General features: G+C 39.6%; 1 protein-coding gene across 2 annotated transcripts; it reads left to right on the top strand.

The window, feature by feature from the left end:
• The first annotated feature begins 1,249 nt into the window (after positions 1-1,249).
• On the top strand, positions 1,250-4,637 carry XTH10 (xyloglucan endotransglucosylase/hydrolase 10). 2 transcript variants are annotated; one of them, XM_088852656.1, is made up of 4 exons: positions 1,250-1,829; positions 1,916-2,016; positions 2,143-2,336; positions 2,460-2,814. In XM_088852656.1, the coding sequence occupies exons 1-4, from the start codon at positions 1,643-1,645 to the stop codon at positions 2,464-2,466; spliced, it is 489 nt and encodes a 162-aa protein (XP_088708782.1). In that variant the 5' UTR covers positions 1,250-1,642; the 3' UTR covers positions 2,467-2,814. The 2 variants fall into 2 exon arrangements, with proteins under 2 accessions (XP_088708782.1, XP_006848852.2); XM_006848789.4 differs by lacking the exon at positions 2,460-2,814 and adding an exon at positions 4,081-4,637 and having other exon boundaries at positions 1,254-1,829.
• Positions 4,638-23,513: the final 18,876 nt, after the last annotated feature.

Below are 23,513 nucleotides of genomic sequence, written 5' to 3'. Positions count from 1 at the left end.
TTTATTTTTATTTATCTTTCTATAAACTATTTTGATACCAAATTTTGTACGTCCAATCCTCTATTAAACTTGCACTAGCTAAAAATATATAACAAAAATTTCCAATAAAATAAAATGACCAAAATACCCCTAAAAATATTAGGGGTATTTCGATCATTATAATTTATCAAACAATTATTTTTAATATTTTTTATAGGTGCAGCCCAATGAGAAGATGACACATATGAAATTTCATATTCATACAATTCGTATACAAAAACCTAAAAATAAAATACTTTGAGACGTTAAGTCTAAGATCAAACGGTGAGTGGCTCTCTTGATCAAATTTGGATGGCTAGATGGTAGGGCAAGCATAGATCTTGTATGCTGTAGGGGAAGTATAGAAACCTTTCCCATATAAAAAATCCAGTAGAAAATAGCATTCCGAAGTTGAAAACTTTCCAATTCATCATCTTGACTTTGAGATGTATGGATATAAAAAAAAAAAATTGAATTTTGAGTCTTAAAAATAGTGTATCTTGAAAAAATATCTAAACCATTTATTTGTAGGGCTTTTGAAATATTGAATTTCATAATTAAGGTTGAATGTGTATTTTGAAACCATAGCAGTAGTTTTTGACATAGAACCTACGTCTTTTAACACAACTAAGCTGCGCAACTTACTTGCATAGTTTAAGGAGCCACCTCATACAAGTCGGTGCACCTCAAAACTCATCGGAAAAGGTTGTTTCGTTACTAGTAAACCATCCAATTGATCATATCTCCATTTCGATATGTATGAATTTGAAAGAAAAATTGAATTCTAAATATTAATAATAATATATTTTGTAAAACATTATCTAGACTGTCCATTATCAAGACATTTAAGTGTTCATAGATTTGCTATATTTGGGTTATTTTTGGAGGTTTCAATTTCATAATAGGGATGAAAAATACATTTTGGGTGATCATAAGAGTTTATGCGGCTAAAATACGTTTTATAACAAGATTTTGAGGTGCACCTTACGGTGATTGTTTAAGGTTGACGCTTTTATACAAGTCTCACCTCTTTTTTTTTCTTTTCTTTTTTCTTTCTTCTTTTCTTTACTTTTTTATTTTTTGGTGTCTCCACGTGGGCCCATGCGTATCAAATCTGAACCAAGTTATTCCAGCCATAAAGTCAATTCAACACAGCAGCAGAAAGGCAACGGTATTACGGCAAGGATTGGTATCTTGAAATCTAAATAGTGAAACAACGGAGGGAAAAAGAGGTCGAAAGAGAGACACATTTTCACTCCTTTTCGACCTTTCCCAAACTTATCCTTGAAACCATTCTAACACAGTCAATAAGGGAACCAGAAAATGGCCTATATAGTTGTAACCAGAAAACCCAAATCCTCCTTTGCTTCAATCTCAAGATATGCTTCTCCCCCGTAAAATCTTCCTTGCTTCTATGTCTGCTCTTCTCAATACATTTTCAATACCTTGTGATTCTATATATAAGCATACCTGCAACTAAAGCAATGGCACTATAAAATTCTCACTGTTACATTGCCTTCTGCAATGGAAACCCATATGCCCATTATGTCTTGAGCTTGTCTTTATTTCTCTCTTTTCTTTTTCTTCTTTGAAATTTTACCCTTTTCGACATTCTGTTGTGATCATGGCCAAAAGTTGCAGAATTACGGTGGTTTCTTCAATTTTGTTTGCCAATGTAATTAGTTTAGCCATGGCTTCTGTTGTGTCAGTTGGAGATTTTAACAAGGACTTTTATATTACATGTTCTCCAAATCATGTGAACACATCAAAAGATGAACATGAGAGAAGCCTGATCCTTGATCAGTCATCCGGTAAACAACAAGACAATCAATTTGTAAGATCGTAGCTCTTAATCAAAGCATCATACCATGGTTTTAATCTACAAAATGTTTTTCAGGCTCCGGTTTCGCCTCAAATGACATGTTCCTATTCGGACAGATAGACATGCAAATCAAGCTGGTTTCTGGCCATTCAGCGGGCACAGTTGTTGCATACTATGTAAGTAGTTCTTACCTCACAAAACTCTGTCAGTTTATCCATGAAGCCATTTATATTTATCCACCTACTTTTCCTTATGGAGAGTGGAACAATTAGTCTCTGACACCTAATTGGCTGATTCGGCAGTTGACATCGGATCAACCAAACCGTGATGAATTGGACTTCGAATTTTTGGGTAATGTAACAGGGCAACCATATATCTTGCAAACAAACATTTTTGCAGATGGGTTCGATAATAGAGAGGAGAGGATGTATCTATGGTTTGACCCAACCAAGGATTTCCACACTTACTCAATCCTATGGAATCTTCATCAGATTGTGTGAGTGCTTCTCTCCTGCAACATATTTGTTAATTTTAGCCCCATGTCTCATACAGGGAAAACAGGGCATGTAATCTCAGTATGGTGTGGCCCATCTTTATTTTCCATTCCATTTTCCTGCAGGGTGTAATTCATCTTCGTCATCCATTCCAAATTCTAATCCATTTGGATTGGGCTGATGGCCTTGTCAGATCAACTTGCCCATGCTTTTGCATTTTAACCATAATCGGGGAGTATGCTATTCTCCGATTACCAATAGACCATTGAAAAACAATAGCCCATTTGGGTTAATGAATGGTGATGGATAGAGAGTGGTACTGAACATAGTTATCGGGTGCGGTGCGCCCCTAGGGGTCATGGTTCCGGCTATTGTTGGAAAAATCACCTGTTCTAACCTGTACCTCTTGGTTAGATCGGAACCCACGTTCCGGTTTTGGTGATTGTTCGGGTATTCTAAAAAAAAAAATTTAAAAATATATACAGAATCTAAAAATGCTTCCAACTCCGGTATTTAGATCCCACGCTCCGAAGCTAGAATCTCGACCGGAAGTCGTTTTCTTGTTTTTCAAGGGGAGCTCGACCGTTTTTTATAGAATCTTGATTCCTTATTTGTAGGGACCTCGATTCTACCTAATCACGGTGCTCGATCCCTTTATTTGTGGATCTTGATCTCTATCTTATTCGCATCAAGAATTAAATGACCTAGATTTCTACTAGAGTTGTAAAATGTATAATCATATCAAGAATTAAAATAATTAAAGCATTTAACACAATAGGAACATGGAACCCCAACCCCAGTTGTTTCGTAATGGGATCTAGTTTTTGTGAGCCTTGAGACTGTCACCCTTTATATTTATGAGCCTTGAGACTGTCACCCTTTATATTTATGTATTGAGGATTCCAATTAATATAGATTGTGGTCCCTAAGTATTTAGGGTCGAGATCCCATGAGAAGTGGGAACGACAGTCCTTAAGAAATGTGATCTCGCTACCATGGGCGTTGGGAACGGGATCCTTTATATATGGGATCCAACTCCAAGATAAATACATTGTACAGAGCGCGCTCCTTGAATGTCACCCTTCGATCCACCGTTCTCGCTTCCTCCCATAGCCATTCCTGCTCAGCCTTGTAGTGACCGTGGTACCAACCGTTGGGCTATCTTATATTGGTGGAGCACACTCCCCCAACACCAACTTTTTATTAAACAATGATGATCCAAATAGACTATGTTATTGTATGGTCCACTAGACTCTAATCAACATGTGTCAGGCCTCGCCTCAATCAAGGGAGTCACTCCCTGGCTGAGGCGAGTTACTCGAGAGCTCCAACACAAGAAAATTTTAAAAAAAAGCAGTACAAGTACTTGAGAAATGTAGATAAAAATCATAATTAGGAAAAAACAGATTTATAGTTTGGGACATTTTTAAAAAAATCCAAAAAAGAGAAAAATATAAAAATAGTGATTACAACAAAAAACACTGTAACAATCTTCTCCAAATACATCCAAATTATAGATAAAAAGACAATCTAACATTTTTAAAAACCTTTTTAGATTCTGTTTGAAATTTCTTTTATATCACTGGGTTGCGCAACCAACCGTCAAATACTTGGCCATTACCCAAGAGGACTTGGGCAAGTCACAGCGCACTGATCAAACTTTCGCATCATAGTTATACACTCTAAAATGAAAAGAAAGCACAATTGCGGTGTATGGTGGTCATGTGATTACTCTCTGTGGTGCAGTTTCATGGTAGATTGGGTTCCTATCAGAGTGTATAGGAACCATGCAGACAAGGGGGTTCCCTTCCCTAGAAGGCAGCCTATGAGCATTAAGGCAAGTCTATGGAATGGGGATAGTTGGGCAACAAGAGGTGGGCATGACAAGATAGATTGGTCTAAGGGGCCTTTCATTGCCTCATTTAGGAATTACAAGATCGATGCATGTGTTTGGAGAGGGAATGCAAGGTTTTGCAGGACAGATAGTGAAACCAATTGGTGGAACAAAGAGAGGTTTAGCACTCTCAATTGGAGGCAAAGAAAGCTCTTCAAATGGGCAATAAAGTATCACCTCATTTACGATTACTGCAAAGACAATAAGAGATTCAACAACATTCTTCCTAAAGAGTGCTCTCTCCCCAAGTATTGATGCATACAAGCCTAGGCATATTCATATTCTCCCCTCCTTTTTTTTTTCTTGTTTTGTTTTCCCAATTATTGGTTTTGTGTGTTGATTCATGATTTGTTTGTATGTAATGTGGGATTCCTACTTGCAGTAAAATAACATTTGCTTGATTTATTTATCCACAAGATGGAAAATGTTGATTTATTTGTCCTGGAAAATGTTTATATTGAGCTGAGGATCTAAACAATCAAATTAGAGCCCACCTTAAAACATTCACTAGAAGAGGTGGTTTTGATGCCAAAATTTTAAAGAGCAATTAGCAAATTGCGAACTTTAAGATGGACATTTATCTAGTGCAAGGCCTTAGACCAATACGGAAATGTGAAAATTATTCAGCAAATTGAATATTCAAGGCCTTAGACCACAACGTATGAAGGCAAACGGAAATGTGAAATTTATTCAGCAAATTGAATACCTGTATCCGCACATATGCATCTTAAAAGTAAAAGTTCATGGGAAAAAGTTGTTTCAATGTTAGAAAATCTCCAATTGATCATCTTGACATCGAGATGCCGGAAAAAAAAGAAAAAAAAAAAAAGATTTCGAGTCCCAAAATTAATACATTTGGTAACACATTATTTTGACAATTCAGTTTCAAGATTTTCATATATTTATTGATTTACTTCATTTGAACTATTTTTGAAATTTTAAATTTTATAATTAGATATGAAATTAAATTTTTAGGTTGTCCTAAGAATTTTTGACACTAAAGTTACATTTAATGACAAAGTTTACATATGCGCCTTACTTTGATTGTTTAAGATTGCAAGATTATGCAAACCACACATTTTTATTAATTCTTCCAAAATACTATATTTATTACTTAATTTAAAAATAGAAAAAGTTTATATAAGGTTGACACTTTAAAATATAGAATCAAGGTGCACCTCTAAAACCCTTCAAAACAAGCTGTTTTAATGTTGAAAAAGCATCCAATCGATCATCTAGACATCAAGATGTACATATACGGAAAAAAAAGAAAAGAAAAAAGAAAGGAGATTTCAAATCCTAAAAATAGTACGGCTTGCAACACATTATTAGGACTGTTCATTTTCAAGATTTTTATGTGTTTATAAATCAGTTTGATTTGAACCATTTTTAGATTTTATAATTAGATATTAAAATTGCATCTCTTTATTGTTTAAAGTTGCAATCTTATGCAAACCGCACCGCTTTTTAGAGACAAAATATCTTTCCCGGATACCCTCGTACTCCCCGATTGTAGGGACAACTTCTCAAGCATACCTTTGAAGTACCTGAAACCCTCTATGAAAAAAAAACCAGTTATCTGGGCCATAAAAGACAAACCCTCTATAAAAAAAACAGTTATCTGGGCCATAAAAGGCTAATATTAAAGGCTATCTTGAGAGTTATAGCAAGTACGAGGTTCTACCATATACAGCCCAACCCAACTACATTGTCCACTCTGGTGTTTTTGGGGAATTCACAATCTTCTTTTTCGTTTCACTGGTAAAGAGCTAGAGAGAAAGCCAATGTACTGGGCTTCTTCATCTCCTTTCCCAGAACCCCAATTCAAATCCATCTCAATATCCCACCTTACCTATGACAAAGCTTTAGAGAGAACCAATGTTATGGGCTTCTTCATCTCCTTCCCTAGAACCCCTTCAACCATAGCCTTCTTTCAAGCCTCATTTATTGGGCTTTCTTTGGGCCATTACGGTTAATGCCAACCAGGTATGAAAACGCAAACCCAAAACCCGGACCCAGCCCAAAAGCATGTGGCACGGTCTCATGTTGGGTGTGTGTGGCCATTAAAGGCTTTATGAGGGTTTGTAACTGCACATTAGATATAAAGGAAATTGAAATCAGTGGGAGTGTGGTCTTGAGTGGACCATACTATGTAAATGATGTTTGCTGATATCGGGCTGAGCTTGACGTGCTAGGCAAGTCGGTTGGGAAAAACCTATGTTAACTGAGCATAAAGATTTAACCGATAAGGGTTATAATAGGTCATACCTTGATGAGATCTGAGTATGCCCGGACGAGTGAGCCGAAGGTCTGTGTGGCCCTTGTGTATAATGGTGGCCCTCAGAGACAGGAGTCAAAGCCTCATCCGCATACCTTCTCACGGTATGCACATATGATAACTGTATCGGGAAAGTGAACTACTTTTCAAGGTGAAACATGTGCATGCGAGAGAGATTACCTATATGTACCATAGAGTTGTAGTTGCATGAGGTTTAAATGACCTTGGTACATCTTTAAGGCAAAACTTAAAATCCACATATTGGGATTACGACTCCTTTCCCAATGGCTGACTTTGGTGACCCACTAATGAGCTATTGTGATAGACTGTGGATCATAGGAAACACTGGGTCAGTTTGAGAAAACAAGTATAAAACGTTGTCCATAGTAGAAGGTGGAGTGCTCCAGTGTTTATTTATTTAGTCCTAGACTATATGGATCTATTTCCCATCAAAAGTATTTAATTATATTTGTTTTAATTTTATTTAAATTTTAAAATTGTTGTTTGAATTTTTATGAATATCTAGGTATTTTATTTATAAAATTTGGATTTATAAAAAATCATAGATATTGATTTTACATTGATTTAATTATTCAAATGATATTTTATAAAATTATAAAAATAATAATTTATTTAATATTGTATGGGAGGCCCAATAATACATTGAGCCCCCCATGACAATTTGGTGGGGGGTCATGGAGTGCCACATAAGGTGGCACGCCCCACCTTATCTCACTTTCTATTTTATTAACTTATACCATATGGCTTGAGGGAGAAGATAATATACTTATGGAAAGATTGATTGTGAGGAAGCTTTGAAATCAAATAAGGATAGTGTGTGGAGGCTTGTGCATGAGAGTAAGAAAGTACAATATTATTATTGATATTTTTTTATTTTATTTAATTGATGAAAAATTGGTTTAGAAAATGGAAGATAAAAGTTATAGCACATTCCATATAATCTTGATGGCTAATATATGGAATGAAGGGCTCATATCTCTCACCTCAAAAGTCACCTAAGATCAATAGTACATATTCAATCTCATTAAAGAAGCAAACAATATGAAAACCCTAAGAAACCTTAACTCCATGAAAATACTATATAAAAGGGTGACCCCTACCCATATCTCAAACAAATCTAATATCTCCCCATAAGACAATAGAGGGGCATGCCCTAGTAGAGCTCTCTCTCACTCTCTCTAGTTCATGATAAGGGGGTACACCCGACCTGTTGAAAACTCTTTCTCTCTCTTGTCTTGAAAAAGCTATCTCTCACATCTCCCATCTCTCACATGGCCAAAAGGGTTAAGGGTTTAATAATGAGATGTTATCTCTCTCAACTAGATTATCAATGGGTAAAGTTAAGTTTGAGATTTGATATTTGTGTTATAAGTTCTTGTTCTATTGGAGGGTTTAGCCTATATGTTTTGCCATGTTTGAGATTGAAGGTTGACCATTGATTCCGTACCATTGGAAGGTGGTGACTCGGTGTACCGTGTAATAAGCCCGGTTGAGGTAATCTCCAACATTTATTTATTTTTTCTTGCCATATTTATTTCGAATGATTTTTATTATTTCCAAACATATTGTTATGGTTTTCTTTGATTAATAAAAAGATGTTTTAGTGACATCAGGTTTATAGATTCTAGATTTGTTTTCTTTATTTATTTTGAAGTCAATTTATTGTAATGAACTACTTGTGAGTGATCTAAGCTGAAAATAAAAAAATAAAAAAAAATAAAAATAAAAATAAAAGAATATATACTCCGGCTAGATCACATGAGTCTAACTTTCATCTAAACCATTGGCCACCCTACATGGACGACCACCAATCCACATACTTTTTAAAGCATTTTTTTCAGTTTCATCTTTATCCCAAGAAGCCCCACTGGTATCATATTTTTTCCCCAAGAGAGAGATCCAACATCAAAACACAGGGTGTCTGCTTTTTCTTTTCCAGAAGAAAACAAGTTTTATTGATGAGATCAATTACAATTCATTGGTTTCATTCATTGGTTACACAACATATAAACGTGAAAAGGATGACGAATCAAAAAAATTACATCTCAAATCAATACCCTTCTCCATCCTATTCCACCTTTCTATATAACTCTAAATCTCCAACTTTATATCCCCTCAACAAACAATCAACTCAGTTGCATCTAGTCCTATTGCTAACTAATCAACTAACATATTCTTCTACTTATAAGCATGTACAAAAGTAACATTCCTTCTTTCACACAAATCTAAAACTTACTGCAGTAATATTCTCAACTGCCATGGAGCTTCCCACTCCTTCTCACTCTACTTCACCACAGTCATAGAATCACCTTCCACCACAATATCACTTCCCGGCCTAAACACCAACATCACTCTTTGCGGCTCAGACCTCATCTCAGCTTCATTTGTTGTTTTAAATCCAACAGGCCCATAATACTTCTTTACAAACACATCCCATATGATCCCTTACAACTCCACCAATGCCCACCCTCCCTAGATTTCTATATAAACTACCATCAAAATTCAATTTAATAAAACTTTTATTAGGTGCTTCCCAATTAGATACCCTTTCCAGCACCATAGATCTCTCACGATATCAATTATACAATAACTCCAGCCCACCCAACTCCCAAAACTCAAGTTGGATCTTAATCCATTAAAGCAATCTCCACTCTTATGGTCTCACTCACCACTTTTGCCTCTTTTGTGACCTTCTCAAATCAACATCTATTTCTTTCTTTCTATACCTCCCACACTACAATCTCCTCAACATCCTCTAAAAGTGTCACATTAATATCCAATAATCCCAAAACCCATCCCCATATATGCTTAATAAAGGCACAATTTAGATAAAGGTGGTTATTTGACTCACCGCCCTCTTTACATAACAAGCAAACATTAGATATTATCTTTCGTCACTTCATAAATGCATCAACAATAGCGATCTTTTTAATGACATAAGCAATATAAAACAACATATCTTACTAGGAATCAGTAATTTCCATATACCAGCTAGGCTCTTCCTGCACTATCTCCATCTATCGCGGAACAACAAATGATTTGCTTATTTTACCGAAAATGCTCCATTATTGCTTGGGCCCCATAAGACCAATCATCCTCTTTTGGGTTCATTTGAAACCTATTATCCCACCATTTTATCACTTTCCTCTCTGCTTGTCGAAATCCATCCAATTGTGAGCTGGGTTGTTACTTTCTTTTGTTAAACTTTTCTTTCTCAGCCCATCTTTTTATACCTCTTTCGACCACCTTTTCTCTCTCGAAACACTGCTGAAAATAAGTCGATAAAAGAGAGAGAAAGGCCCAAATTTCCCAACATAAGAGTTATTTTGGAGGGAAGTTTGCAAGGCTGAGATCTTGTTGTCTCCCGCCTTTTGTCAGTTTCCTCTATCTTTATTTGATGGCTGACTAAATCAATAAGTAAATCAAGGGGTGTGACATGAATTGCTTAACAATAGGCCTACACCAATTGTTTGGGTATCTCATAGAAAAGCGACTAAGTAATCCATTGATTCCACTAAAGTGGTGAGTTCCTTCCAATCTTAAACCCAATAAAAAATTTTAGTTTGTTTGGCTTGTCTTTATTTGCTATGATATATTTGATCTACATAACCTACCCAAATAAAATGGCCTCAGGTTCATTATAGCATAATTATCAAAACTTGAAACACAATCCACCATGTTAGTTAGTGCAATCCATGATCAATGCAAAGCTTCATAGGCGTTAAATGTTGTTGCGGCTAGCTGCCGACATAAGCTCTCTAGTCATGCTTGGTCCCTTATCCACATTTATCGTGAGGCTAATATGGTGGCTGATTTACTTTTCAAGAAAGCTATCGCTTTCTTAGATGCCACTATTTGGTGATCTAGACCGCCGGATATTCTTTCTTTGTGGCACAACTTCCTTATTTTAGGGCTATAAAAATTATAAACTAGAATTTCCTTTATAATTAATGAAAATCAGGTAGGAGGCTTTCTCCTCCACTGACTTATAAAAAAAAAAAAAAAAAACACAATAGAACAAAGGTTTCTATATAGAAAAGAAAAATTGAAATACATTTTCTTCTGAAAGAAGGTAGATTACGTTCTCAGGCCCAACCCACCAACTTTAGAACCTATTGTTAATGATCAACTAGACGAAGACTAGAAAAGTAATTAAAAGATGATAAGTGGCTAGTACAACAATGTCAAGTTGTGTTAGTTGACCTAAGTAAAATTTTCGAGGACCACAACACAAACTGAAATATGATAAATGCTTCATCTAAACAATTTGAGAAAACAAGAAATAACCATATTCAACTGCTACTTAAAAAGCATAATTCTTGTAGGATAAAAGTAATGGAATCAATCATTGAGCATATCAATAAATTGACTGTGCTTGAAAATAACCATGTCATGGTTGAGAATCCAATCCCACCTCATGTTTGAGTGTCTGTTGTTCTTAACAGTTTCCCCCATCTTGGTGGCATGTGGTTATTGTTGATAACTTATCTTGAATCCCTAAGTTTAAGGGATTATTTTCGTTTTCTTTTGGGTTTCCATGTTGATAGGGTTGTTTCCTATTAATTTAGGATTATTATTAGCCACTTACCATTATTTAGGTAATTATAAGGTGAGTCCTATTTAGATTAGGATGGGTCATGAGTCGATACTAGATAAGAATAATGTTAGATTCCATAGTAGAAAAAAATGGGAAGGCCTTGCATATACTTGTTTTTGTGGGTTTTCTTTGCTTGTTGTCGGTTTTATTTTTTTTGTATTTTATTTGCCAAAAATCAACTCAAAATCGGGTTTTAGAGCTTTCATGCACAACAGTGATATCAGAGCCGAGTTTGGGGTTGTCGATATGACGGTAAAGGTTTCAAATGCAAAGTTCGAGGTGGAGAAATTTGATGGAAAAAATAATTTCAAATTTTGGCAAATCAATGTTTGGGATTTGCTAGTACAACAAGGTTTACATACATCTTTAAAAGAAAAGTCGAAGAAACTAGAATCTATAGCTTATGACTACGAGTACTATTTGATTGTGCCTATCAAGCAAAGTATTGTTTAATATCATAAATGAGGATTTGACAGTAAGTCTTTGGTCGAAGCTTGAGAGTTTGTATATAATGAAGTCTCTAACAAATCGGGTATCTTTTAAGCGACAACTGTAAACCCTATGGATGAATGAAGGTACTTATATCCATGAGCACCTGAATCATTTTAATAAAATTATTTTTGAATTATTGCATAATGGTGTTGAGATGAATGACGAGGATAAAGTTATAATTTTATTGTCCTCACTCCCTGATTCATATGAGCATGTTGTTACAATATTGCTTTATAGAAAAGATACCATAGAGATGGAGGATGTGACTTCAACTCTTCTCTCTAATGATCTGAGGAAGAGACAAGGTAATGCTTAGTCACATGCAGATAGTTTAGTGACTATAGGGAGATCTATTGAGAGAAGTAAAAAGGGACATAAAGGTCAGGACAGGTCCAGATCCAAATCCATATTAGAAAAATGTAATATTTATTATTATTATTGTAAGAAAAAGGGCATATCAAGAAGATTTTAGAAACTCAACTAGAAAGAGAAGGGAGCCTCTTAAGCATCCAATATAGTTGATGGAAGCTGGATAAGTGGAATAAATAATGTGTTGTCAGTTTAAATAAATTGTGAGTACTCTGAAGATTCGCGGGTTCTTGATTTGGTATGTTCCTATCATATGTACCCTCATTAGGATTGGTTCACCACATATAAGAGCATGTATAGTAGATCAGTTTTGATAGGGAATGATGCAGCTTACGAGACCATCAATATTGGGAAAATTGCTACCAAGATGTATCTCTTTGTGTGTCTTTGACTCCAATGGATGCAACTTTGTTGGAGAAGGTGGACTTCAGAAATCTAAAGGGTGGTCTGGTTGTGATAAAAGGTAAAACGATTGGGCCAAATTTATATGTGCATCTTAAGAATACTAACACAGATAGAGCAGCATTTTCCATAGCCGATGATGGTGATTCTAACTTGACTCAGTTGTGACATATGTGGTTGGGCCACATGGGAGAGAGAAATTAAGCAGCACTTAGCAAATGTCAATTGATCAATCACTTGAAGAAGCACAAGTTGCATTTCTGTGAGCATTGTATCTATGCCAAGCAATGTTTGTAGTTTCACGCATTAGAACAGGCCATAAAAGGCATTCTTGACTATGTTCATTCAGATGTATCAGGCATCGATTTTCTCAAAAGGTGGATTTTTATACTTTGTTTCCTTCATAGATGATTTCTCAAAGAAGTTATGAAATACACATTAAAGAAAAGGCAGATATATTTAACACATTCAAGCATTGGAAAGCTAGGGTTGTAAAACAGACCAAAAAGAAGGTTAAGTGTTTAAGAACTGATAATGGTGGAGAGTACACTTCAGTGGTGTTTGTGAATTTTAGCAAGAACGAAGGAATTGTTTGTCACTTCACGACTTCAAAGATGCCACAGTAGAATGGAGTTGTTGAGCTCATAAACACGACACTCATAGAGAAAGTCCCCAGCAAAGTAAGTGTCTAAACGTGCTCACGTTGTAAAATCTCTCTCTTTGTTGGTTTCTATCCACGCATAGGAGCGTACGCGTGTGCACACTCACAGACGTGCAGCGCGCGTGGACTCCCTGCGGTTGTTTGAGAGAGGATTTTCTCCCGTCGTCCTTCAAATATAGGCTTTGAGAAGGAGTGCCTGAGTTTCCCACATCAGCTTACAAATGAGTATGGGTGGCTTGGTACTTTGTAACTCTGAGAACTTCCGAAGGAACATCGTAGTTTAACATCATTTGGGAAGACCAAAAGAAAATTTTTCCTAACCCTTTATAAAAAGGGTATGAGTGGCCAATACTTAGAGTTCTACGACTAGAAGGGAGTATTGCAGTAGGGAGGGCTTTTGTATAAATCCTTCCTAACCATTTATAAAAAGGGTATTGGTGGCCAATACTTAGAGTCATAAGCAGGAAGTACTGTAGTTTAGAGTCATACAAGGAGGACTATTTGGTGATGTTTTAGGTCTTATGCTGTGGACTTATAGATGGGCCTTTTAGGGTCATGCACCCCAAACCGTAACTTGACTTGGTTTATAGTCTTGAGTATGGACCATGTGACGAATATTATATAACATCAAAGCCAGGTCTTGGTAGGTCAAAGGAAACCACTGTGTGTTAGATAGTTTAAAGTCTTGCAGCTCTGACTATATGATACGTAGTTTAGAGTCGTACATCACGGATTATTTCAACCTTTGAAGGATTGTATTTCTTCATATATCTTTCGTTGATTGGAGGCATTTTATTTTCTCTTGTCTCAGTGCAGAGGAGGTATGCTCCAGTGGAGTATGCTTTTTTAGTAGCATATGGTATGTCCTATTTGGGATGAAATTTAAACTGAGGTGCACCAATAGGGTATCTTATGACAAAAACTAAGTCACCTGGTTTGAATTATTGTAACCTCACTTCGTCGTCGAAAGCTCTGTTTATCCTTGCTTGGTAGACTTCTAGCTTTTGCTGAGCTACTAGTTGCTTTTCATCAAGTGCATTCAGCTCATTGTGTCGGAGCTTGACCCTCTCATCCTTCGTTAGTCCGTAGTGGTCTGCTATCCTTAAAGAAGGTATTTGAACCTCCAAAGGTAACACCGTTTCCATCCCATTGACCAATGAATACGAGGTTACTGAGGTGGCGTTCTTCCTGGTCGTTTGGTATGCCTAGAGAGCCTCGGGGAGCTTGTTGTGTCAATCGCATTGACCCTTCTTCATGGTCTTTTTCAATACTTTGCAAAGGCTTTTGTTAAAGGATTTGTCACGGCCCCACCCCCTTACCCCCTGTCGTACTTGTCGGAGGGCTGCAGGGTGCGGGACTATGATCATAAGGTCATGAATGCCACTCAGGTGGGAGTGCGCTCAACGCTTTAGAAAGACGAAATCAAAGTAAACCACAAAAGGAAACAAAAACTCCATATCACACACATTCACAAAAAGCTGGATAACCAAGTCCCCAAATTGTAAATACACTGTACATAAAATTCCAAAGTATTACAAAAGAGTCCTGATCATCAAAGACCCAATTCATTATATAACTTCAAAAATTCTTTTACAAAAACTATGGCCAAGTGGCCATCAGAAACATACTATAGAAAAGACTTAAGAGAGTAGCACGGGCTCCAATCACCAGCTGCAAGTCTCGAATCGTCCATCCTTGACTTGTAGCCCTTGCTCTACAATGATGGAAGTTAAAGGAATGAGCTATAAAGCACAATAAGTAGATCCAGATGCTATTTATCACTATTATATCTAGCAAGGTGTCGTGAGTGATTCTTTTTAGAGAGGAGCAGTTATAATGTAGATATCATAAGAATTAGCAGTTTATCAAATCTTTTCATCATGAGTATCATAACAAATCAACATAACTATAATTAGACAAGTATCACAAGTATAAACAACAGTAGCAGTTATTAACCAACTCACTCCCTAATTCACCTACTCCCGAAGTAGAAGCCTTATTCATTACGCTAAGCTAATTCCATTGTTTAAGACTTCTACCATCACTCAGGAGGGAAGACAATGAAAAATGGGTGGCAGATTTTGTAATGCCTTCACACACACACACACAGTCCCCAGCGCACTTTGGGCTTTCGATAGGTATTGGCCTTGCAAAACATGACCCTCTCTTTTGCCCTTTTGGAGAGAGAGTATTACACTACCAAAGGGGTCCCAATGGATAGTGCCTCACACTGAAATTTTGAGGGATGCAACCCTCCCAACACACACTCATCAAAACTCCCCTCGTATCATGTTAGGGAAATATCTCAACTGTCGGCACAATTTTCTGACCACTCGGGTCTTATCACGTATCACTGATCACATCATATCACATAGCACTCACTTATCACATGATTGACCACACAAGTCATATCACATAGCACTTATCACATCATATCACATAACACTCACTTATCACATGATTGACCACATAGGTCATATCACATAGCACTTATCACATGCACATTCAGTATTTCATAACAGAACAAAAATTCTAGCATGATAGTTTCTTCGAAAATTTGGCATAACTTCTAATCCATAGAATATCTTGTCATGGTTCCAAAACCATTTTTTAATTAGACTCACTCATCTTTCATTTAATAGTGGTTTAAAATCTTTCTGACATAATTTTTTCTGTGAATAATCTTACACAAAAACATATAACAGTCCTGGGAAAGTTCCTGCATTCACAACAGTGACATCCTCATAGAAAAACAGATATAATTTCCAAACCATGGAGAATTTCGTTTTGATTCCAAGACTAGTTTTGAATTAGACTCACTCATATTTCATTTAAAATTAGTTTGAACTCATTTTGACATAATTTTGTTAGAAAAATATGTAACAGTTCTGAAAAAGTTTATGCCTTCACAACAGTGCCTTCCTCATAGAAAAACGGATATAATTGCCAAACCACGGAAAATTTCAATTTGATTCCAAAACCAATTTTGAATTAGACTTATTAATATTTCATTTTAAAGTGGTTTTAATGAATTGTGATATAATTTGGTTAGTGAAAAATCTTACACAAAAACATATAACAGTTCTTGAAAAGTTTCTACATTCACAACATTGACACCTTTATAGAAAAAGGGATCTAATTTCCAAACCATGGGGAATATCATTTTGATTCCAAAACCAATTTTTAAGTAGACTCACTAATATTTCATTTAAAAATATTTTGTGCTCATTCTGATATAATTTGGTCTTTGAACAGCCGTATACAAAACATGTAAAGCTTCTAGAATTTCTTTTCACAATTCTGACATATTTTTGTAAATAGCTAATAACTTTCCAATCAAAAGAGATATTGATATGAGGTATTTTCCTTATGAAAATAGACTCAAAGGGATGCTTTCCTAAAAAACTTCATAATCAATATAGATAATTTTGATGCTCAAACAATTACTCAAAGGAGGGTCACAATCCTGGAAAATATAGAGTGCCTACTTAATAGAATTTCAAAATCATGTTTCCACAATCACATCCATATCCCTATGCTACCACTCTGAGTCAGTCACTATACTGGTCCAGCTATCATGCTAGTCTCATCCCCTTGTCAGGTCTTCTTCTTTTTTTCCTTCCTTATCCAAATCCTCTTTTTCATCACCCTAACTTCTCTTCTTCTCTGCCATCTGAATGTGCACATCTGTGCATGTTCGCCTCAAGATAAGGGCGGGTCCGTTGGCCCACTTGTCTTGCAAATTAACCATGTTAGTGCTTTGCAGAAAACAAGAAGATTGTAGGTCAGGGGAGGCGAGTCCGGACCAATTGAAGAAGCTGGGGGGCTTTCCGTCGTGATCTAAGAGGGCACCCGCACGAGTCAGTCCGAGTAAGTCACAGACCTAGGTGAGGTTGGTTCCCACCTCACGAATAAAATTCCTCTCTCTCATCAGTTGAGCACCTGCCCTTGTTCTATGAACAAGGTTCCCGAGAGAGCGGTCTCAAGTCCCGGGTCTTCCAAACTCGAGACACGTATCACCCGATCATCTAGATTCGTGGGGTGAGATCGAGGCATCCGACCAGTTTGGCGACTCCACTAGGGACTTACTACCCCTTTGTCGTTTCACTCTTTCTTGATCAACATCACCTTTAAGTTTTTGCACTGCGTTCCATGGCGTCTGCATTATTCAACCCATTCATTCGAATTGGGGATTTTCTCATCTCCGCACTTGTGATCGGCTCGGAGAAGCGAGTTTCTCATGCGTTGATCCCTACACTCCTCTTAAGTCAGAACTCACAATCCAGCTTCCAGGTTCTTTCCTGGATTAGTGCGAGATGGGACTTGAAGGTCCTTGACTCCCCACTTTCTAGTCTTGGTGGACCCTCCACCAAAGCCCTCCTCATTGGTGGCACGTGTACTACCACTCACAACACTCACCCTGCTACTAGCAAGTCCCTTGCCAATCACAGGGCTAAGGTGGGCTGAAAGGCTTCCCTGTCCGCTATCACGAAAGGCAAGCAGGTTGCCATTGCTCCTGAGGGTCGCCGGAAGGCCATCCCCCATCCTCAACCACCCCGAACCTCTATGCCTAGAGGCTCGACACACCTAGGTGAAGATCATGGGGCCTCCACCTGTCGTACACACCTAAAGGCTCATGGTCCGTCCACTCGAGCCACACCTCAATGCAACCTTCATGCTGCATTGAGATCACATTCAAGGCTAGGCCTTCTCGGGCAGAACCCTGCACGCGCGATGCATTTGCATCCCACAGCCCGGGGCAATGCTAGTTTTGCACCTGTTCGAGCACACAGGGTTGACCACTTTGTCCTCCCTCTCAGCACACATGGCTTCACCATGTGAGAGATAAGCTCCTACCCAGCCCCTCATAGACACGATCTCCCCCCAAGTTACCCGGAGAGCTTCTTCTAAAGGTGCACACGCGCCCACTTCACAGGTTCCTCCCTGATCCCGAATTGGGGGGAGTCGAGAGCTAGTTCCTTCTTCTGTCACCCTTCCTTTTCTAGGAAACACCTCGAGACCTGGTACTCAAACGTTTTCCCTAAGAGTACCATCTTGAGTCAGCCACCTCAGGTCAGCCATGCACCCGAACCTCACAAGGGAACTCGAGGCAAAGGCTTGACGGAAGATAGAAGCCTACAGCCTCCAAGGTAGCAGCCTAGATTGCCCTCTATCCTTGGACCTCACTCTCTGCTTCAGCTGATGGACACAGCCCTCACATGCTCAAGAAAGATGTGGAAGTCCAAATCTTAAGCTCAATTCTGGATTGAAGTCTATTGCAACCTCAAGATCAAGCAGAAGAGACGCCTGCAACTCCTGACTAGAGAGGCCCCTAAGGTAGTTGAGGTTACCACTCTCGATGACCTCCTACCTCACAGTCCCTGTTTCCCTCTTTGGATCCTGGAACCTGAGCAAGAAGTCCAAGAATATTGCTCGGTGGTTACCGTCATAGGAAAAGACCGAGCTGCCACGAAGTGACGGTCTCAAGACTGTAAAGAACCGATCCTCACACGGTCAGCATACAAGACTCGAGTCCAGTCTAGGCATGCTGAGCCCCTACAGATCGACTTGTTGTGTATGACTCTCCAACCCCGGCAGTCAACTACTCTACTTGGCTCTGACACTCCAAAAGAAACAGTCATCTTCATGGTGATCAATGAGCCGAGTGACGCCCAAGAAGAGAGGATGACTATGTTCGAGATGGTGATGCAGTCCATTCTCAAAATGATGGATCGCCTGGAAGCCTCTAGGCCCCCTGTTTCTTCTTCTCACCATGAGGCCAACTACCCGCTTGGTGAGGACACAGCTCCCAGGCAAACTCCCCCACCTGCCTCCCAAGATAACTCTGCTCCCCGCATGGTTTCGCAAGCCGATATAGATGCCATGGTGACCCACAGTTTCAAGAGAAAGATCTCGGATATGCAAGGGGTGTCGCTTAACCAAAATCCATACCCCTCCTAAATCGACCAGGTGTCGTTTCCCCCAGACTATAAAAAAGGGAAGCTCCCCTTGGTCAATGGTACTATATCCCGCACCAGCATATCGCTCACTTCCAAGGAGCTTGTCGAGAGACAACAGCTGACGGACGACTCCACCTCTGTCAGTTCGTCGAGACTCTTGAAGGGCCAGCTTTCCAATGGTATACTCGGCTACCTCCAAGCTCGGTACACACATGGCAGGAAATGGAGCAATTGTTTTACCAGTGCTTCTATGAAGTCTAGAGAAATGTGGAAACCATCGAGCTCCTCACTTTGACTCAAGAGCATGGTGAGCCAATCGATAAGTTCATCTCCTGATGGAGAGAGTTGACAACCTATCATGCCACTCCCATGATTGAAAGAGAAGCAGTTCAGACCTGCATACAAAATATGCTGCACGAGATCGCCCTGCATGTTGGGGCCTCCAATCCGGCCTCCATGTCAGAGCTCATCTCTAAAGCGGTAAGTATTGATGGTCTATTCAAGCACCATGTTAGATCACGTTAGCAGCCCTCTAGCTCGGGAAATGGATGGGGCAATGGCAATTCTTGCCCCAACAATCAAGGCAACAAAAAAAAAGGGGTGATTAGTGTGGCTTTCACCGTGACTGACACTAAACAAGCCGCCCCTCAAACCTTGGAGCTCTCCAAAGGGGTAGTCACAACCAAGGCACAGACAGCACCTCAAGCTGGAGGCATGCAACAACAGTCCTATAAGAAGGTCCCTGTCCCTAACAATATAAATCAAAGTGACTACTGGATTCAGCACCAGAACAAGGTGCACCCCTTCGAGAAGGAGTGGGTTCCTGCGCTGCTTCGTTTACTACTAGAGAAGAACATGATCCAGTTGCCGGAGGTCAAATCCCCAGAGCAAGCTAGACAAAAGACACACGAGAGATACTGCACCTATCATAAGAGAGTAGGCCATCCCACTCAAGAATGCTATACGCTCAAAGATATTATCGAAGACCTTATTAATAAGGGCCAAATAAAGCTCGAAGAGCTAAAGAAGGCATTCAGGGCAACTAAGGCTTCCCACATGGTGACAATCCAAGAGGATGATGAGGTACCTACCATCCTCCATGCAGTATTCTCCATAATGCTCGAAGAAGGTCTCATTATGCTGAAGCTAACAAGGCAGCCCAAGTTCCTACCTCCAAGAATTGAGAACCTCTGGTGTCCGTATCATTTGATACGAGGCCATGACCTGAGCGAATGCACTGGCTTCCATAAGCTATTAGCAAAGAAGATGCAGTAGCACCAAGAAGTTCATGGTAACCCAGAAAGACACCCTCAAGTCCCTGCTCCACCAGTGCAAGAAGACCTTTCAACATGAGCCCAGTGAAGTGCATTAAACCCTATGCAGGCCCTCTTCGAGGCGATGCTCCAATAAAGCCTAACAAACAGTGGAAATTCTGACAATCTCATAATGGCCCCAGAACTGGTCAAGATCTTCATAAAGACTCCTAAAAGTTTCCTGCCAAGTTTTGTCGTATTTCATCATGTCTAAGGCAGTGTGGACTGAGAAAGAGTTTCGACAGAATCAACCTCTTGTACCCTGAAACGGACCCTATAACTAGAGTTATATTTTTTGTATCTCAATTTGCCATGGGACCACCGTCATTGGATCCGACAAGGTTGAAAACCCCTTGGGGTCAAGTTTCAGCTTGAACAGACATTTTAGTAAGAAGTTATAAGCGAAGGAGTGAAACAAGAGGAGCCACACACTATTATCGTGCGACCATCCTGCAACTAAATTTCATTAAAGGGACAGTCACAAATAGTGACTTTTGATGCGCATATCTCACACGTCTCAAGCCGGATCGCAATCAAATTTGGTGAGCATGTTTATTTCGTCAAGACGAGCGTTTTGATAAGTGGCATGCCCCATGTCGTTGCCCGAGTGTGAAGAAAAGCTAGAGAGAAGTTGCTGATCTGTGAAGAAAGTGCAGGAAAATCAGCAGCATCGTGCCTTGTTAGAGCAGCCAAATCACGCTGCTGGCGAGCCCGATCGATGCGAGACCAATTCCATCATGTGCGTAAGGTCTCGGGATATCTTTGGCCCAAACGCCGTATATGACGAACGATTGGATTCTGCACATGAAGCCGATGAATTGATTGCAAATTTTAGCACCGAAATTTCAGATTTCGGCCAAAACTTCAAAGTTGCAAAATCCTCATTCGGACACAGAATCGAGCTGCGTTTGTTGCCCCGCGATCATGACGGCATGCTTAGTATGATCCAGTGAAGAAATCACAGAAAAAAAATCAAGGAATGAGCACACTATCGATCTACAGTTTCAAGATTCATCCGAATTTCAAGACACATGATCGTGCACTAAAAGCATGATCCATGGCTCGCAGTTGGTATTAAATCGATCGCCATGCCGAGCTCTACAAGAAATAATCATCTTTTGATCAACAGGGCATCAGAAAATTCTCGGATCATCCATGACAAATCATGCACGGTTTAGGGTAGCATAGGGACTGTTTTGAAATTCCACAAATTTTTAAGAAGGGACAAATCTGTCATTTTTTACCCTATTTTCTAATTTCTTTTAATTCATTTAAATCCTAATTTACAGTAATTAGGTTTAATTTTGATCAATCCACCTATGTTTGGGCACAATTCTATATATACCATGTACCATCAATGTACGCAATGGCTAGAACCCTTCACTAAAGAGAGTTTTTGCTTAATAAAATTTCTCTTTATTCTCATTGTTGAGTCACGTTTGGAGAGAGAGAGAAAGGATAGAGAAAATTTTGGATCGGTAGCCCTAGGCTCAAGGTAAATCTTCTCTCTTCTTTTCTTTCTTCTTCTTCTTCTTTGTCTGTGCCTCCCTTAGAGGCCATGCATGGTTGTGACAGTGCCGTGCATGCCTCTTTCTTTTTTTTTTCCCCTCCCTATGGTTTCATAGGTCGTGCATGACGGTGGCAGTGCCATGCACAAGCTCCTTCCCCCTTCTGTTAGTTTGTCTTTATCTCTCAGCGAGGCATGTAGACGGCGCTACTCATCGTCATCCGCTAGGAGGTCCTTGACGTCTTAGTGAAGAACACAGACGGTGAAACTTATTACCACCTGTAGGGGTTTCTCTTGCCTATCACAAATGGGGATTCCTGTCTCTGCCCATGAGAGCTCGTTGCAACACCTATTGCCGTCCGTGAGTCCTTCTTGTGCTCGGTGCTTATAGCCATTCGCGAGCTTCCTTCATGCGTTCGATGCCTATCGTCGTCCGCGAGCCTCCTTTGTCCGACCCTCCAACTTATAGCCAACCGTAGGTTACTCTTGCATCCCACACCTATCACCGTGTGCTTGCAAAAAACTATCGCTGCTCGCTTCACAAATGGCTATTGCCACGCGCTTCACGAGAGGTTGTGGTCACCTGCACAAGGGTGTGTTGCCTTCTTGTGTTACCAGCAGTAGTGCCCAGCACCGTCTGTAGTTCGTTGCTCACCCTCTAGCCATGAGCAGTAATGTCTAGCACAGTTCAAGGGCCGCAACACTGCAACTCCATGGTTGTGGGTGGGAACGCTTAGCGCCGTTGGGACCCCATCTCTTTGCCGTCTCGTGTTTTTCCTCATCCTTTTCTCCTCTCATTCCAACCCTCTTCTTTCCTCCACCATAACTTCTCACATTCTTAGCCACATGAATGTGCATTTTCTTAAGACAAGGGTGGGTCCTTCGGCCCACTTGTCTTGCAAATTAACTATAATAGTGTTGTACAGAAAACAAGGAGATTGCAAGTTAAGGGAGGCGATTCCGAACCAGTTGAAGTAGCTGGGGGGCTTTCTGATATGATCTAAGAGGGAACCCACATAAGTCAGCGTGAGTAAGTCACAGACCCAGGTGAGGTTGATCCCCACCTCACTTCCAAAATTCCTCTCTCACTAGTTGGACACTTGCTGTTGTTCTTAAACAAGGTTCCCGTGAGAGTGATCTCAGGTCTCGGGTTTTACGAACCTAAGACAAGTGTCACCCGATCACTTAGATCTGGGGAGGCGATATCGAGGCACCTAACCTTATAACACTAGGTATGGGGCCATGAGCTAAGCGAATGCTTTGTGTTCGAAGCTGTAGTCGCGGAGAGGGTACAAAAAGGTCACATTGTTAATGTCACTCTCCTAGAGTGTTTCCAAGCCATCACTCCCGTCCAAGAGGAAATTTCATTACAAGTCCCCTACGAGGATACCCTAAACTCTTCAAAGCCCTCAACTTCTTAGCCTTGGAAACTTTACCATGGATGAAGTAGGCTCAAGTCCATGAAGCGCGAGGCAGTCCGCGAAGCTAGGACTATTCATCAGCCAGATAGGACGGACCAAACACCTCCTAAGGGATTCTGAAGGAGATGAGCACCTGCCGAAGGAATCATATTCCTAAGCCACCAGTAGAGGAAGAATTTCTCAAGCCCCTTCCTCCACTTCCAACCTTACAGGACTTCATCCCAAGCACAACTCGCCTTATCCATTTGTCCAATCAGGAGGACG

This window comes from Amborella trichopoda, chromosome 12, assembly GCF_054954075.1.
Source record: "Amborella trichopoda isolate Santa Cruz 75 chromosome 12, AtrichopodaSantaCruz75HAP2 v2.0, whole genome shotgun sequence".
NCBI lineage: Eukaryota > Viridiplantae > Streptophyta > Magnoliopsida > Amborellales > Amborellaceae > Amborella > Amborella trichopoda.
This window is presented reverse-complemented; position numbering and strand designations above follow the sequence as displayed.